Source organism: Ictalurus furcatus, chromosome 6 (genome assembly GCF_023375685.1).
Source record: "Ictalurus furcatus strain D&B chromosome 6, Billie_1.0, whole genome shotgun sequence".
Taxonomy (NCBI): domain Eukaryota; kingdom Metazoa; phylum Chordata; class Actinopteri; order Siluriformes; family Ictaluridae; genus Ictalurus; species Ictalurus furcatus.
In genome coordinates, this window is record NC_071260.1 from 19768650 (window position 1) to 19784836 (window position 16187).

At 38.6% G+C, this 16187-nt stretch overlaps 1 protein-coding gene across 2 annotated transcripts in view; it reads right to left on the reverse strand.

The window, feature by feature from the left end:
- Positions 1 to 16187, reverse strand: part of mylka (myosin, light chain kinase a) — a 62555-nt gene that overhangs the window by 26931 nt on the left and 19437 nt on the right. The window contains exons 3-13 of one of the 2 annotated variants that reach the window (XM_053627003.1): positions 14863 to 15070; positions 13501 to 13546; positions 11466 to 11631; positions 11177 to 11342; positions 10959 to 10980; positions 10327 to 10850; positions 9578 to 9781; positions 8508 to 8642; positions 4432 to 4584; positions 974 to 1111; positions 1 to 42 (exon numbers count right to left, since the gene is read on the reverse strand). The exon at positions 1 to 42 is cut by the window's left edge and continues 156 nt beyond it. In XM_053627003.1, the coding sequence (XP_053482978.1) occupies positions 1 to 42; positions 974 to 1111; positions 4432 to 4584; positions 8508 to 8642; positions 9578 to 9781; positions 10327 to 10850; positions 10959 to 10980; positions 11177 to 11342; positions 11466 to 11631; positions 13501 to 13546; positions 14863 to 15070 (1804 nt within the window). Of the gene's footprint in view, positions 43 to 973; positions 1112 to 4431; positions 4585 to 8507; positions 8643 to 9577; positions 9782 to 10326; positions 10854 to 10958; positions 10981 to 11176; positions 11343 to 11465; positions 11632 to 13500; positions 13547 to 14862; positions 15071 to 16187 lie in introns of both variants that reach the window. The other variant, XM_053627002.1, reaches the window with a different exon arrangement.

A 16187-nucleotide genomic window follows, 5' to 3' on the forward strand; every position in this document is an offset into this window, starting at 1 on the left:
CCTTGCCATTTTGCAGCCAGAGCACCTCTGGAGCAGGATGTCCTAAACACCACATCACCACATTCAGATATGTCAAAGGTCACTGCATGTCACCCTGTTATTTAAATAGAGTCATTTAAATAGACTTAACCACTACTAAATGACAGAAACACCTAAAATAAGAATAGATGTTTTTTTTGTTACTGAAGCCAACAAGCCACAATGTTTCCATTTTAGCCTTTGCTGTATCGTACAATCTGCAAGAAATTTGTAAGATAATTCTCAGAATTGTAACTCCTCTAGAGGTTGATGCACAGGAACGGCCTTGAGGCAAAAAGCATTTACACAATCCAAACAACAGATCTCGGGAGAGATTAGAGGAAGTGTTAGCAAAACAACAAAAACACAGATAAAACTCAGAACTACAGACAAATACAGTAGGAAAGGAGGACACAATACAGAATACTAATATAAGCTCAACATAAATACAAAAGCAAAGAAAGCACAGTGCATTCTAGAGGAAAACTTTGAAACAAAAGCAATCATGAGCATACTTTGCATTTTACGTGTTATCATTGTATGATATTACTGGCAGAAATATTATTACTAGCATTGCCTTTGCACAGCACTAGGGTCCCTGGTTCGAGCCTGATATAGGTTTAATGTCTGTACATGCTCTCCTCGTAATGGTATGGGTTTCCTCCCGTGTCCCAGAAACATGTAAGTGGACTGGCTACACTAAATTGCCCCAAGGTGTGACCGAGTTTGTGAATGTGTGTATGCATGGTGCCCTGCAATGGACTGGAATCCCATCCAGGGTGTATTCCTGCCTCATGCCCAGTGTTCCCAGGATGGGCTCTGAATACACTGCCATCCTAATCCGCAGTTATTGAAGATGAACGAATTAGACTGCACTTCCTGATTAAAGAGCCCACTGATGTGCAGAAGAAACAGTGCACAAGTAACAATGAACTGCAGTGGGAATATCGCTTACCTGTCACCTCCACAGTCATGGTAACTTGGCTGCCATCCATGACCCTTAGATCATGCAGTTCCTTTAAGAACACTGGAGCAGAGAGTCTCTTCTGCTCAGAGACCGGCACAGCAACTGGACTTTTAATATTTGACTTGGCTGGAACCACCACACAGACAGAAAATTGGATAACGAGATTAAAATGTGACTTCACAGAGTAGCTGTTCTGTTTTTATTTGTTTTTTTAACTGAATACATGTGTGTCAAGTGTCAGACTTTTAAAATGATAAAATTACATATAAAATTTACAGTGCTGCTTGAAAGTTTGTGAACCATTTAGAATTTTCTATATTTCTGCATAAATATAACCTAAAACAATCAGATTTTCACACAAGTCCTAAAAGAACACGAAGAGAACCCAATTAGACAAATGAAACAAAAATATTATTCTTGAGGAAAATGATCCAATATTACATATCTGTGAGTGGCAAAAGTATGTGAACTTCTAGGATTAGTCGTTAATTTGAAGGTGAAATTAGAGTCAGGTGTTTTCAAGTAATGGGATGACAATCAGGTGTGAGTGAGCACCCTGTTTTTTTTAAAGAACAGGGATCTATCAAAGTCTGATCTTCACAACACATGTTTTTGGAAGTGTATCATGGCACGAACAATGGAGATTTCTGAGGACCTCAGAAAAAGAGAGTTGTTGATGCTCATCAGGCTGGAAAAGGTTACAAAACCATCTCTAAAGAGTTTGGACTCCACCAATCCACGGTTAGACAGACTGTGTACAAATGGAGGAAATTTAAGACCATTGTTACCCTCTCCAGGAGTGGTCGACCAAAAGCAAGACATGTAATAGTCCATGAGGTCACAAAGGAACCCAGGGTAACTTCTAAGCAACTAAAGGCCTCTCTCACATTGGCTAATGTTGATGTTCATGAGTCCACCATCAGGTGAACACTGAACAACAAAAGGTGTGCATGGCAGAGTTGCAATGAGAAAGCCACGGCTCTTCAAAAAGAACATTGCTGCCCATCTGTAGTTTGCTAAAGATCATGTGAACAAGCCAAAAGGCTATTGGGAAAATGTTTTGTGGATAGATGAGACCCAAAATTAAACATTTTGGTTTAAATGAGAATCATTATGTGAATCAATCTGTGAAACATGGTGGCAGTAGTATCACGTTTAGGCCTGTTTTGCTTTTATTCCAGCAAATTCTAAAGGAAAATGTCAGGACATCTGTTCACAAACTGAATCTCAAGAGAAAATGAGTCATGCAGCAAGTCAACGACCCTAAGCACACAAGTAGTTCTACCAAAGAATGGTTAAATAAGAATAAAGTTAATGTTTTGGAATGGCCAAGTTAAAGTCCTGACCTTAATCCAATAGTAATGTTATGGAAGGACCTGAAGCAAGCAGTTCATCTGAGGAAACTCACCAACATCCCAGAGATGATGCTGTTCTGTACTGAGGAATGGGCTAAAATTCCTCCAAGCCGAAACATTTACCGACACAAAGTGTTACATCTATGCATGTAGTTTTTCTGTGTAATTGCTGTTTGTTGATGTTGGTTTTGTACTGCCTGGCAGTACACACACTACTCAGACAATAAGTCCAGCTCGGCTAGAGGTCAGGGCCAAATTAAATGTACCTTGTATTAAGGATAGAATATCATCTGTCTGTCGATGTTGTGTCAGTATATAGTAGTTTTGGCTTCACAGAATGAGTCATTATATTTATTTTTACTTTGCTCTTAATTGTTTCCTAATTTTATGTTAGAATACATACTAGTGTGTATGTGTGCGCATGCGCATTTATTCTTATTGGTGTGTGGTTTGAGGACAATATTGAATTAATGACATGCTCAGTGGTTGCATGCATTGCTGGTTTCTGTTCCGTTCCCTGACCTACTCATTACAATTCACCACACGAGTCCCAAATTCATTAGCTTTGTGTTCAATTCAGGAGACTGTTTCAAAACCTTTGAGAAGAAGAACCAATAAACAATTAAGCAATACAGGGTCAAATTTACTCATTCAGACCTGAAGAAACCGTCCTGATCCACTCAAAGTCTGCTGATTTCGGCCAGATGAGATCATCCTGACCTCAGTATACAAACGTGGCCATAATCTTATTAATTTAATATGATACCAGAGAGGCTGATAATCACTCAGTTGTAGGGGACATTTAATATTACATGATCCAATTTATGTATAGAGGCTAAAAACAAGACCAGGTGAAGGGACTCACAAATCAATACCAAAACCAATTTAAAATCTTTACAGAATGATTTCTAAACAGAATGATGTCATTGTGCTACCATAAGGACTTCACTTAGCTCCTGAGATGCGTGTTAAATAAATGCACATATGATTATATTTATAACAACACTATGTACACAATGTGATGTCAATCTTATCCACTACTGAATTCCAGTAGCCTCCCTCGCGGTCATCATGGCCAACTCCTTCTCGCTATCCCCATATACAGCTCTACAAGTCCAGAAATGCAGGCTGGTGATTAATGTCCATGTGCACATTGTTTCATAAATCTCTTTCATTATTGTCATTTACTAAAATGTCTATCAATACGGATATTATTTTTGCATTATGTGTAATTTGTTCAAAAGTAGTAACATTATTATCCCTTATTACTTCCTTCTCCTCTGCAATACTGGCTGCTCTCCACATCTGTCCTTCAGAGGGACAGGCAGTACTGGCCTATCAGATCCAGCCATGGCTGTGTGGGAAAACGCTGGTATTTCACATTTTTAACTCACATCAATGTTGAACCTTTGCCACAGAGCAGTTCACAGATCGCAGCAATACAAGCAGGAACACAGAAAACAGCTGTTCTTCTAATCCTACAGAAATATCTCCTAGAATGCAAAGCCATGGGATTCACTTATTAAAAGGAAGCGAAGTGTCCTACAAAAAAAAAAAAAAAAAAAAAACATATCTGAACTTTGCCAAGATAATATTTAATATAGTATTTCCACTCTCCACAGTAAAAAGCTTTAAGAGCTCCTGGTGAAGTTATGAAAAAAAAGGTTTGAGATATTTGATAAAACCTGATATGAAAATATTTCTAAGGATCAACTCCATTAAATCAATTCTTTTCATCAAGAAAAAAAAAAAGTCAGGATAATTTGAGCAATGGGGAATTTTCCTTTTCTTTCAGAGTCTTTTAATATCCTAAGAGCTGGCATGATTTCAGCTCTGTGTAAGAAACAGTGGTATGTCTGTATTTGGGGTAATCCAGTAACTTCTGAACATGCCTTTAACCCTCTTATACTGGTTTGATTCTTGCATTCTTAAAATGATTTTCTGTGTTTATATAATGAGTGCTGTCTTGATCACAACTGTTCTCTGGTGATTGTGTGTCTTTTGTGTTACAGATTCTAATGCTGTTTGGGATGGGCATTTTTAATTCTTCTTTTTCACCTCATGGCAGGACAGGAGACAACACAGTCATACCTTTCACCAGCACTCGGGCAGTGCACACTGCTTGCCCATTCTCATTCTCAGCCACACAAGAGTACAAGCCTTCATCAGCACACACTGCATCCTGTACAGTCAGCTGGGCCTGAACGCCATCAAACACAGTATTTCCATATGGGATTGCTTTATCTGAGAGAGAGAGAGAGAGAGAGCGTGAGAGAGAGAGACCATTAAAAGGATCCGTATAATGTGCAGGTGTGCATGTGTTACATACAGTAACAAGTTATATCCCACTTCCTCTATATAACAGTTCAGGGGGTTACCACAAACTTGATCATTTCCTCATGAAGCTGATATTTGTCATGTACTTATTTACTGTATAAAGGAACAGGTGGTAATATTCCCATCAATACTGTTCTTAAATGATCAGAATATAATAAATGTTATCAGTAAACAATTTATTTATAACTTATTCATGTTATGATTGAGGTTATCACCCTGTTTTATATAATAGACACACAGGCTTGAAATTTAGTGAAAACTTTAGAATTTTTTTATATTTCTGCATAAATATGTCCTAAAACATCATCAGATTTTCACACAGGTCCTAAAAGTAGACAAAAAGAACCCAAATAAACAAATCAAACAAAAATATTACACAGCCATTTATTTATTAAGGAAAGTGATCCAATATTACATATCTGTGAGTGGCAAAAGTATGTGAATCTCTAGGATTAGCAATTAATTTGAAGGTGAAATTAGAGTCAGGTGGTTTCAATTAATGGGATGACAATCAGGTGTGAATGAGCAGCCTGTTTTATTTAAAGAACAGGGATCCATCAAAGTCTGATCTTCACAACACATGTTTGTAGAAGTGTATCATGGCACGAACAGCAGAGATTTCTGAGGACCTCAGAAAAAGAGTCCTTGATGCTCATCAGGCTGGAAAAGGTGACAAAACCATCTGTAAAGAGTTTGGACTCCACCAATCCACAGTCAGACATTGTGTACAAATGGAGGAAATTTAAGGCCATTGTTACCCTTCCCAGGAGTGGTCGACCAACAAAGATCACGCCAAGAGCAAGACATGTAATAGTCCATGAGATCACAAACTAACCCAGGGTAACTTCTTAGCAAATAAACGCCTCAGTCACTTTGGCTAATGTTAATGTTCATGAATCCACCGAACATCAATGGTGTGGATGGCAGGGTTGCAATGAGAAAGCCACTACTCTCCAAAAAGAACACTGCTGCCTGTCTGCAGTTTGCTAAAGACCACCATCAATGTTTTGTGGATGGATGAGACCAAAATAGAATTTTTGGTTTAAATGTGAAGTGTTATGTCTGGAGAAAGGAAAACACTGCAATTCAAAGAGAACCCAAGCACACAAGTCATTCTACCAAAGACTGGTTAAAGAAGAATAAAGTTAATGTTTTGGAAAGGCCAAGTCAAAGTCCTGACCTTAATCCAATAGTAATATTGTGGAAGGACCTGAAGCAAGCAGTTCATGCAAGGAAACCCACCAACATCCCAGAGATGAAGCTGTTCTGTACTGAGGAATGGGCTAAAATTCCTCCAAGCCATTGTGCAGGACTGATCAACAGTTACTGGAAACATTTAGTTGCAATTATTGTTTCATAAGGGGGTCAGAAACTGAAAGCAAAGGTTCACATACCTTTGCCACTCATAGATAAGTAATATTGGATCATTTTCCTCAATAAATAAATGACCAAGTATAATATTTCTGTCTCATTTGTTTAATTGGCTTCTCTTTGTCTACTTTTAGAACTTGGGTGAAAATCTAATGATATTTTAAGTCATATTTATGCAGATATATAGAAAAGTCTTAGGGGTTCACAAACTTTTAAGCACCACTGCATATAGATAGATAGATATTATACAACAGCTACCAACTGGGTAGGGTGAATGCTAAGGGGCTGAGACATGTGGAGCCAGCCAACCGCAACTTTTCGAATATAGAGTAACACACTCAGCTATCTACCCTCTTCTGCATCCATTAGTGTCACTGTGATTGACAGGGGAGACAGTAACGCAATTACTCCCACCCTGAGAGCATGGACAATTTTACCCCCTTGGCACCTAGCTATGGATGACCGTGGTATCATCAAAATTTCAAACTTGCGAATGCTATAAATGAATCATATCACACAGTGGCAGAGCAAGTACTAAATTATTTGCTTATGCAAACTGCTAGAATATTTTTCTTTGTTTGTGTTAAGACAGACTTCACATTGTAACATGCTTAATATACAGTCAGATGTTTGGACATAGCTGCTCATAGAATAGTTTTCCCAATTTTCCTGCTATTTTAGAGGAATAGTGTAGGACAGTGGTTCCCAAACTTTTCCAGGGCAAGGCCCCCAAATGGCATTAACATTTGACTGAGTCCCCCCTTTTACAAGATGTCTTTAAAACACATTAAAAATACAGAATTCTGAATATATCCCCCTTTTTTATTAATAATTACATCTTACATCTTTACATTACATTAGGAATTATATAAATAAAAATATATAAAAATCATGTATTTATTTTTCACAACAAATTGTTGAGACCACGGCCCCCACTTTGAAAACCACTGCTGTAGAAGATTAGAAGATTAACATGAAACAAAACATATGGAAATATGCAGTAAAACAAATTAAATATATTTTATATTATATATTCTTAACAGTAATCCAGATAAAGCTTTGCACAAGCTTGACATCATTAAAGAGCTCCTTCATGAAGCTGGTTGAAAGGTTCCCACACAGGCAGAGAACCTTTGGCTGCTTCTTCTAAATTTGTATGGAAAAAGTGAAAACTCCTTATAATGAAATACATTTTGATTCAGAAATTAATGTTCATACATTAACATCACTATTTACACAGTCGATTATTTTGTCTTAGGAACAAATTTCAACCATAAGCCTATATCAGAATGATCATCTCCAAAGTTTTGGCTGGTAAAGTACACAGACAACTTAAAGAAAAAAAAGAAAAGAAAAAAAAAGAGCCACCACATATGACCAGAGCAGCTTCAATGTGCAAGAAGCTCTCATATGAATCAATGTCTATGTTGTAGTTAAAAACCTCACCAAGTCCAGGCAAGTGTAACCTCTCAGAGTAATTGATGTATGTTTTTCCTTTATACGGCTCATGGACCACATATAGATTTAACTGTGGCTTTCTGACTATAGAGGGGGATCTCAACAGCAAAAAGCCCTAAATTTCGGTTTTCAAGGGTAAGCAGATAAAATCAGCACATTTGTGCATGACAAATTACACAAACAGACTTGGTCCAGATAAAAAGACACAAGATTAGGGGCTTGTGGGACACACGCACGCTCACACACACACACACACACACACACTTTACCGTGCATAAAATGAGTTTTTTTTTTGTCTGTGCTCACTGCAGTTAGACTTTTAAATCATTTATAAATCCATGGCATCTAAATTTCATTTATTCTTAAACATAAAACATATAAAGTTCTAAAAAGAATAACAACAACTCTCCCAACCTCAAAGGGTTAAAACATTACTCGTCTCATCTCGGTTTGTTTTCTCAGAAACCTGACATTCCATGATTTGTCTTACACAGACCAACACACGGAGAGCAGTTCAACACTGTAAATAAATACATCCCATTGACTGGCACACATACATGTCCACCTGGGGATGGGCAGGCACCAGATATGCTAACCTGGCACAGAGCTAAGCTGAAGTACACACACACACACACACACACACACACACACACACACGTGTGCAAGCATACACCCCTTTCATTTGTGCTTGGGATTCAGTTACAGTTTTTTCTTCTCTACACGCTGCAGCAGGAGCAGACATTCGGTCTTGAACACATCCAGGAGATTTCAAATATTCTTAAAACCCCACTGAATCTGTAGACGTGTAATGTTCGGAACTACTGAGATTAGATGTGAAGACTGTAGTATATACATAAAGTGGCACTGTTGCCCTCTGTTGGATAGAAAGTGTACTACATCATTAACCTTGAACTGTAAATACAGCTAGTAGATCCCAAAATGAAAGCCATGTCCTACTGATATTTTTCCTTGGATTTTACACATGTGCTATAACTTCTTACCATTGAGCAGCCAGGAGATTGTGGCTTGTGGCCTGGCCTCCACTGAGCACTGCAGACTGATGTTCTGTCCCTCTGTTATAGCACAGCCTTTTAGAGCACTGCTGAACACGGGAGCCCTCCCTTCTAAACACGGGCCTACACACACACACAGAGAGAGAGTATCATCAATGAAATCGAAAGCCAAACCATCAGATTGACCAGTAGGTGGCAGAATTGCTCTGATGCCTCTCAGAATCGAAACGTGAGGAAATAGCCACTGAAATAACTCCAAATATGAGATATAACCTAGGCTCAGTGTGAGATATGAAAATAAAACACATGAGCTAACTGAGGCATGTGGTCAGACTATGACCATATAAAGGCCTGGTTTCTTTTATCAAACAGCTCTCAAATAAAGCACACAGTGTGCACCTTTCACATCGGTTCTGCCGACTTTCCAGCCCTTACATTAAGATCTCATCCAATTTCTTTCTCAGACAATTTCATCGCAATTATTGCCGAGCAAGCAGCCATGTCCTTCTCTCTGTTATTCTCTCTATCCTTCTCAGAGAGACAGTCTAAGAGTTTATAGTCCAGTACACCAATCCAAAAACAATATACTTTCATATTTGAACTCCACCAAGGTTTAAACACACATGACCAGTGTTTAGTTATGACCGTTATACTCCTGAGCCTACAGCTCATAGCATTTAAAGTGAAACGTAATACAGCATTATTCATTTGTTCATTCAGTCATCTTCAATAATCACTTTATCCTGGTCAGGGTAACAGTGGATTCAGAGCCTACCCTGGGAATACTGGACAAAGTGAGAACAAGGAGACACAAACACACAAACACACAGAGACACAGACACACTCAGACATGCATAGACGCAGGGAAACACAAACACAGATGCATACACGCAAGAACACACAAAGATAAATACACAGACACACACATACCTAGGAGTACTTTAGAGTTACCAATCTTCCTAATGGCATGTTTTTTAGAAGGTGGGAGGAAACCCACATGGACAAGAGGAGAACTGAGGAACTCAACTATACATTATCAGTCAGAAGTTCACACTTACTCTTTACAATAAGAGTCCAGTTGCAGGTAGCTTTCCCCTGTCTGTTTGTAGCGGTGCAGCTGTACTGCCCTGCGTCTGTTTTCTGTACATTTTCCAAACAAAGCAGATGCAGACTGTCCTCCTGCTGAATGCTGATACCTGCTCTGAGTCTGAGCACAGTACCATCTTTAACCCAGCTCACAGTGGGCACCGGCCAACCAGACACTAAGGACACACACACACACACACACACACACACACACACACACACACACACACACATATCTAATAATAACCTGTGTGAACCATTTGATAAAACCCTCACTATTGCCTTTACTTTGGAATAAAAAAAAACTGCATCAAAAACAAGCCAATAACCTTTTTTTTCAATTTAGGTCAAAGTGGCCCACTCGTTTTATATTTTATTTTTTACTAAAATTGGAACGACACTAAAAATGGTTTTATTATGGCTCTGGTTTAATTTCCAGATTAGATATGTAAAATTAGCCTTGAAAACAATATGCTACAAAGAGTACATTTAGGCCATTCTGTCCTTAGCATAATGAGGTGAAGTGAAATGCCTGGCTTTGTGAATACGAAAGGCAAAAATAATCTTACTCGCATGACCTAGATCTGTTATTTGTTTTCACTATATGAAGATATTGAATCTTTAACAATTGTTTTAAAAAGTGATGGTTTGAGTCATTGCTAGCTCATGTTTAAGGAGTGCAAACATTAACGCAATAGAAAACTAAGTCGTCCATGCTTACCTTGGCATCTGAATGTCACTTTAGTTCCTTGTGTGACCTCCTGGCTTTGAGGCTGTAAATCAAAGCTGGGTGGACTTCCCAGAAGCTCAACTCGACTCTCTCTGGTCATCCTGTTCGTCTCTCTGCTGGACTCCATCACTGCAGGAACCACGCTCCTCCCAGAAGACCTTACTCCATCCGGATCTTTCTTCTGCACAACCTGCTCCTTCACCTTGGTGCTGGACTCAAAACTGCTTTTCCTGGCCTGTTGACTCCTAATGGTTATGGATGTAGTTGACCTTTGTTGACCTGCTAGTAGCCTCTCATCTTTTGATTCAATAGAGGTCTGTGGGGCTGACGTCACAGCGCTTTTCTGGACCTCGGGATTGGTAGCTGGGCTGTCTTTGGCTGCTGTGGTGGTAGTGGGTGCCGTGTGGGTAAGTGTGGATGTTTTGGTGGATTTTTGATCATCGATGAGGCCATTACTTTTATGCTCAACTGCAGTAGTGGCAGCCATCTTTGGGAGATCATTACTTGAAGATTTACTGCTGTTTGGAGAAAGATAAGCAACAGTCCAATGTAAAGTTAGACGAAGATATTATATAATAATATTTAGATTAATAAAATGTGAAGTTATTGTAAAATGTACTTACATGTTGACATCTGTGTCTGAACCTGAATGAAATGACAAAAAAAAAATGCAGTACAAGAACCCAAAAATTAGGCAATGTAAAGTAATATCGTAGTAAATTATAACTTAATAAAAAAAAAAATCTCAAATGTGTAGCTTGGCTTGGTTTCTCACATTCAATTTGATACTACAATGGTTTCGTACAGATAAAGGACAAGCTAGTTTACAAAATGCTTGTACCTTGAACAATGAGTTCTGTTGTAGAGGAGGCCTTGCCCGCACTGTTGGCCAGCAGGCAGGTGTACATCCCAGCATCCTCTGCATGTGCAAAGCGGATCTCCAGGAAATGCAGTCCTGACCTCTCAAACATGCTGTAATGATCTGAACTCTGGAGCTCATCATCACCCTGCAACAGCCCATACAGAGTGATAAATCACATAAGATGTTTTTTCCCCCATCTTTCATTCTAAGGTTAGGTTGAGACGATGAAGTCTGCGTTTTTTTTTTTTGTTGTTTTTTTTTTTTTTACCTTAAACCACTGGATCTGTGGTTGGGGACGTCCTGTAATCTTAACTGAGAACTTGCCAGTCTGACCAATTTTCAGGTAGAGGCGGGAAGGTTTGGTTACAAACTTTGGAGGACTTTCACCCCAGATGCTGGGTCTGTTCTCCACTGCAGGGAGCCCTAAGCGACCCCTAGAGTGAAAACATGACAATGCCACAGAAGCAAAATCATTAGTGATTTCCATACAGACGCTGTATGTTGGCTATTTTAATTATAGCAATAGCTAGAAATGGAGTCTGGAAATTTGATTACCTGTTATTAAATTGATTACGTTATAATGCAAGTGTAGTAGTATGTACTGTACGAGAGTGACATCATAAGGAATTAATTATGACAGGGTGTGCTGTTATGGGAAAATAATCATCAAGGTGGTATAATGCCATCCTGAAGTTATTATTAAAGAATCTTATATTGTACTTTTATCTATTTATAATTACATTTAAATGCTGTGAAATGTCCATGAGACAAGTTAGACATGAGACATCACTTACCGCTCTTTTTCAAAGACATAAAAAATATATATTTTTTAAAAAGTAGCTTGTCATATTAGCAACAACCCAGGTAAGGCAGAGACCTCCATCTTGAAGCCTTTCTCATATCAAAAAACCTTGCAGCTTTACCTCTGACTGTTGCAAAGTGCTGACATGGGAGACTCCTTCAATAGATATTGAAATGAACATCACCTCACAGAATACTTTATACTTTTTAAAGAATTTAAAAAAAAAATGTATATGTGGAGCATCCACCACACAAGCCTCAGTGTTAGTTGTTATTATAGAAACAATAACGTATTTGAACAAGCGCAACAATATAAACCTGAGCTGCCTTGCAGCCAGCACTACGGTGAAAGCTGCTTTTATGGAAAATAAACAAACATCATCTAACCAATCAGATTTGAGGATTCATTTGAGGACATGCTGCCCACCTCTATGATCTGAACACATGAGTAGATCTTTAAGAGGTCCATTACTCCTAGCAACTTTGTCCTATATATACACACATAGATGATGCCACACCTTATAGCTTGCACATGTCCTTGCCCATTTTATGCATGCAAACTGATGGCCCTACAGGGCCATCACAGTCAGCTGACTTTAACCCCCAAAAAAAATATCTGGTGGGATTTGAAGAAGGCAGCTGCAGCAGGCAAACCCAAGAATATTACTGAACTAGAGGCCATTGCTCATAAGGAATGGGCTAAAATTCCTCAGGAACACTACCAGAAGCTGGTGTCTGGCTGTGCCTCTCATTTGCAGCAGGTCATAACAGCAAAAGTGTGCTCTACTAAGTACTAAAGATGCTTGCCATGAAGGGGTTGAAAAATTTTGAAACTGGAGAAGTCATTCTAAGTTGCATTTTCAGTTGAATTTGGGGAGACTACTTGAAGCATTCGTTGTGTTGAACTATTTCAATTGCTTTTGTTTGATTTGTCCATTGCAAACAGTGAAAACCTGTAAATTTTGACAATAAACTTGATTTGCAAAGGGGGTTGAATAATTTTGATTGTGTGTGTGTATATATATATCATTTAAAAAGTATAGTACATTTTCCTGGTACAGTCAGTATTGTTGTATTTGTTTAGTATTTTTGTAATAAATTTCAGCAATATTTTACTTTGGGTGTTATGTTTCATTCGCTAATTCGCTATCAATTTTAAACACTATAGGTACATTTATCGGTTATCGGCAAGTACTACACAACTTAATTATTGGTATCCGTAAAATCCACTATCGGTCGACCTCTCCATGTCACTGCACAATTCATACAGTTAAATATGCTAAACTTCCTTTGACCTTTCACAGCATGTCATCATATAGGATTGAAAAGTCATCTAACAAAAGTAATAAGGTGACTTTCTCATGCAATGAAAACAGCCTGTATACTAAAGCAAAACGCCAAATATGAACTTTCAGTCTCTATTCACATGCAAAATACTTTTCAAATGGAATACAAATGCAAACCACACATGCTTACAATATATACAAAAAATGAATCCTTACCCTGGTTTACTGGCAGAAGGAAGACTGTATTTCTTGACTGCATTCTCTGTGTAATGGATGAAAAATATCAATTGCATAGAAAACAGACATGCACGGACACACACGTGCCTCAGCAGTGAGGTTTCCTCTTTAACTCATTACCATCTTTCCCAACGTGACCTCAAGAGCACTGTTTGTGCTACCAGTTACAGAAGGCATGCATCACCCCATAATGCTTCCCATTGCATTCAGTACATCCAAGGAGCTTCAGTGTTTATGGTTTATAAGTGAATACAGATGTTTGTAGTGAACGCCATGCTTATGTTTACACTGATGCAGGATATAAACTGGTGTGCCATGCGTCGATTTCATGCCTAATGTAAAGTCAGTATGAAGAGCATTATTTTGGCGGAAGCACAGTCACAGCTGGTGGATTATTTGTACTGGAATGTGAATGTGAATACAGGAGGATGTGGAAGAACAAGATGATCTCCGTGGAGGAACAAGAATGCTCAAGCAAGTCCTCAAGCAGGAAAGGCAGAAATGTTGGTTTTGCAAATTTGCCATTTCCTTTCGACAATTTTCTTCTGTAATTATGGTTCACTGACTAATCTGTCAATGGCAGACTTGAGACACTGGTACTGAATACCATGTGCACACAGAGGTTGGAATTTAGAATCCAAATATTTGAATATTTGTGTTTCTGGACATTGGGGTATGCAAATATGATGGGTCAGTTAAGGCAAAGTCTGTAGCAGCCATAACTTCTAAGTAATGAGATACAATATGTCCAGTTGCTTATTAATCATTTTTGGTATATAGTGCAGAGTCATGTAGCAAAGTAAGTGTTTAGTGAAGGATAATATGTTCTGTCATCAGGCCTTGCATTAGATAAAATAAAATGATTAAAGCTTGGGAATCTAGCCAACATGGTTTCACCTGACTTAGTGTGGAAATTCATTAGCCTGACTGTTCTTGGAAAACACTCAGGGATACCTTGATGGTATGAATGCTATTCATCCAAAAAAAGGTTCACATACATAAGCTGACCAAAGCAGCATTAGGGCCTAACATTGTTCATGTAGTTAGTAAACAAACTAAATGATTTTAGTTTTCTTTCTGTAGTAACTCCCTAAAGGGTTTTAGCTTGACTTATATGAGCAGGAGGATGTTTTTGATGGAAACTACAAAGCACTGAGTAAGGGTGTCTCCTAAATACTACAAATGCAAGTGCAAAAATGTCAGGTGGCTTCATTAGTCTTTGACTAGGTTAAGGAACTTAACACATAATATGGGGAAAAAAAAACCAAACAAACACATAATATAATTCTAGTGAGCATTAGAACTCTATTTGTATAAAATCAAATTAAGTCAATAATGTACCTTCCACAATGATGTCTATAGTAATCTGTCGAGTTCCTGCATCGTTTATAGCCTCACAGGTGTAACGTCCTGCATCGTCTTCTTGGACTCCTTCAACCACCAGACTAAAGGTTCCACGTGCACTCTGTTCCATAGAGTATCGGCCACCAGCAATCACAGCTTTGCCATTCCTGAACCAACATACCTGCGGTTCTGGAGAACCACGCACCTTTAGAAACACAGAAAGAGTCAGTACACACACACAAAGACGCGCAAATAAGGTTTGATGGATTTATTTATTTATTTTTAAGCGCAAAACTAAATATTAGACATTAACAAAGAATCATGGACAGGAACAAGATTTTGTTACAGTAAGAGACTTTACAGTTCATACACAGGAAACTGTTGGGTGTGTGAACAGCCTGCATGTGAGGGCCATAATTAAAACAGTGCAGCTGGAAAGACAGTACTGATGCAAACATAATAAGCTCCCAGCCCACACTGACCCAGGGCACAGTACACAGGCTCAGTTCCACTCCGATAGTGATAAGAGCAGCTTTCATCATTAACCACCAAGTTACTGATTATCAACACCAGCACACTCGCTGAGGGAGAGTTCCCAGTCTCCGCTTCCCACTCAGTTTCCTGATTCCTGTGCATCCTGATGCTAGTGAAACACTCTGTCCTTCAAATTCTTTCCCATTAGCACAGTCTCTAATTACTTTCCTTCTTTTCACCATTCTGCATCCTTTTATAATCCCCCAACATGCCTTTTATAATCCCCCAACATGCCAGTAATTCTGAACAATGCCAATATAAATCTTCTGGCTTCCAAAGAATCTTCTGCATGCGACCCTACCCCTTTGTTGTCTTCCTGGTTGATCAGTAAAACAAACACTAGGAAAAAGCCAGTATGTATTCTGTTGCCCAGGACAATAATAAGCCTTTACCATGTCTTTAGAGTAAAATTCGTTAAGTATTTTAGTGACTCACGTTAGTTTTGTGTAACTTCCCAAATCTCACTCCTGCATGTCTCTGAACGCTATCAAGCATTACAAATCAGATGGCCACAGCTAATAAGACATCTTCTGAACAATCTCCTTCTTAGTCTTTCTACTTGTGGCATGCCAAAGTCTCGTCTCGTGGCAGCCTTGAATATTGTCCCAACCTTCCATTTTTGAAAAAGTACCATGAAAAGCATATGAGCAAAAACTGCTTTACTCACTTTGGAAACCAATACACAGTCACAGCACAGGCTCATTTCCCAACAAGTGACTGAAGACAGAGAGAAGTACAAAGCTGACTCCAGCTGCTACGAATTTCAGATTGAAAATACAAATTAATAT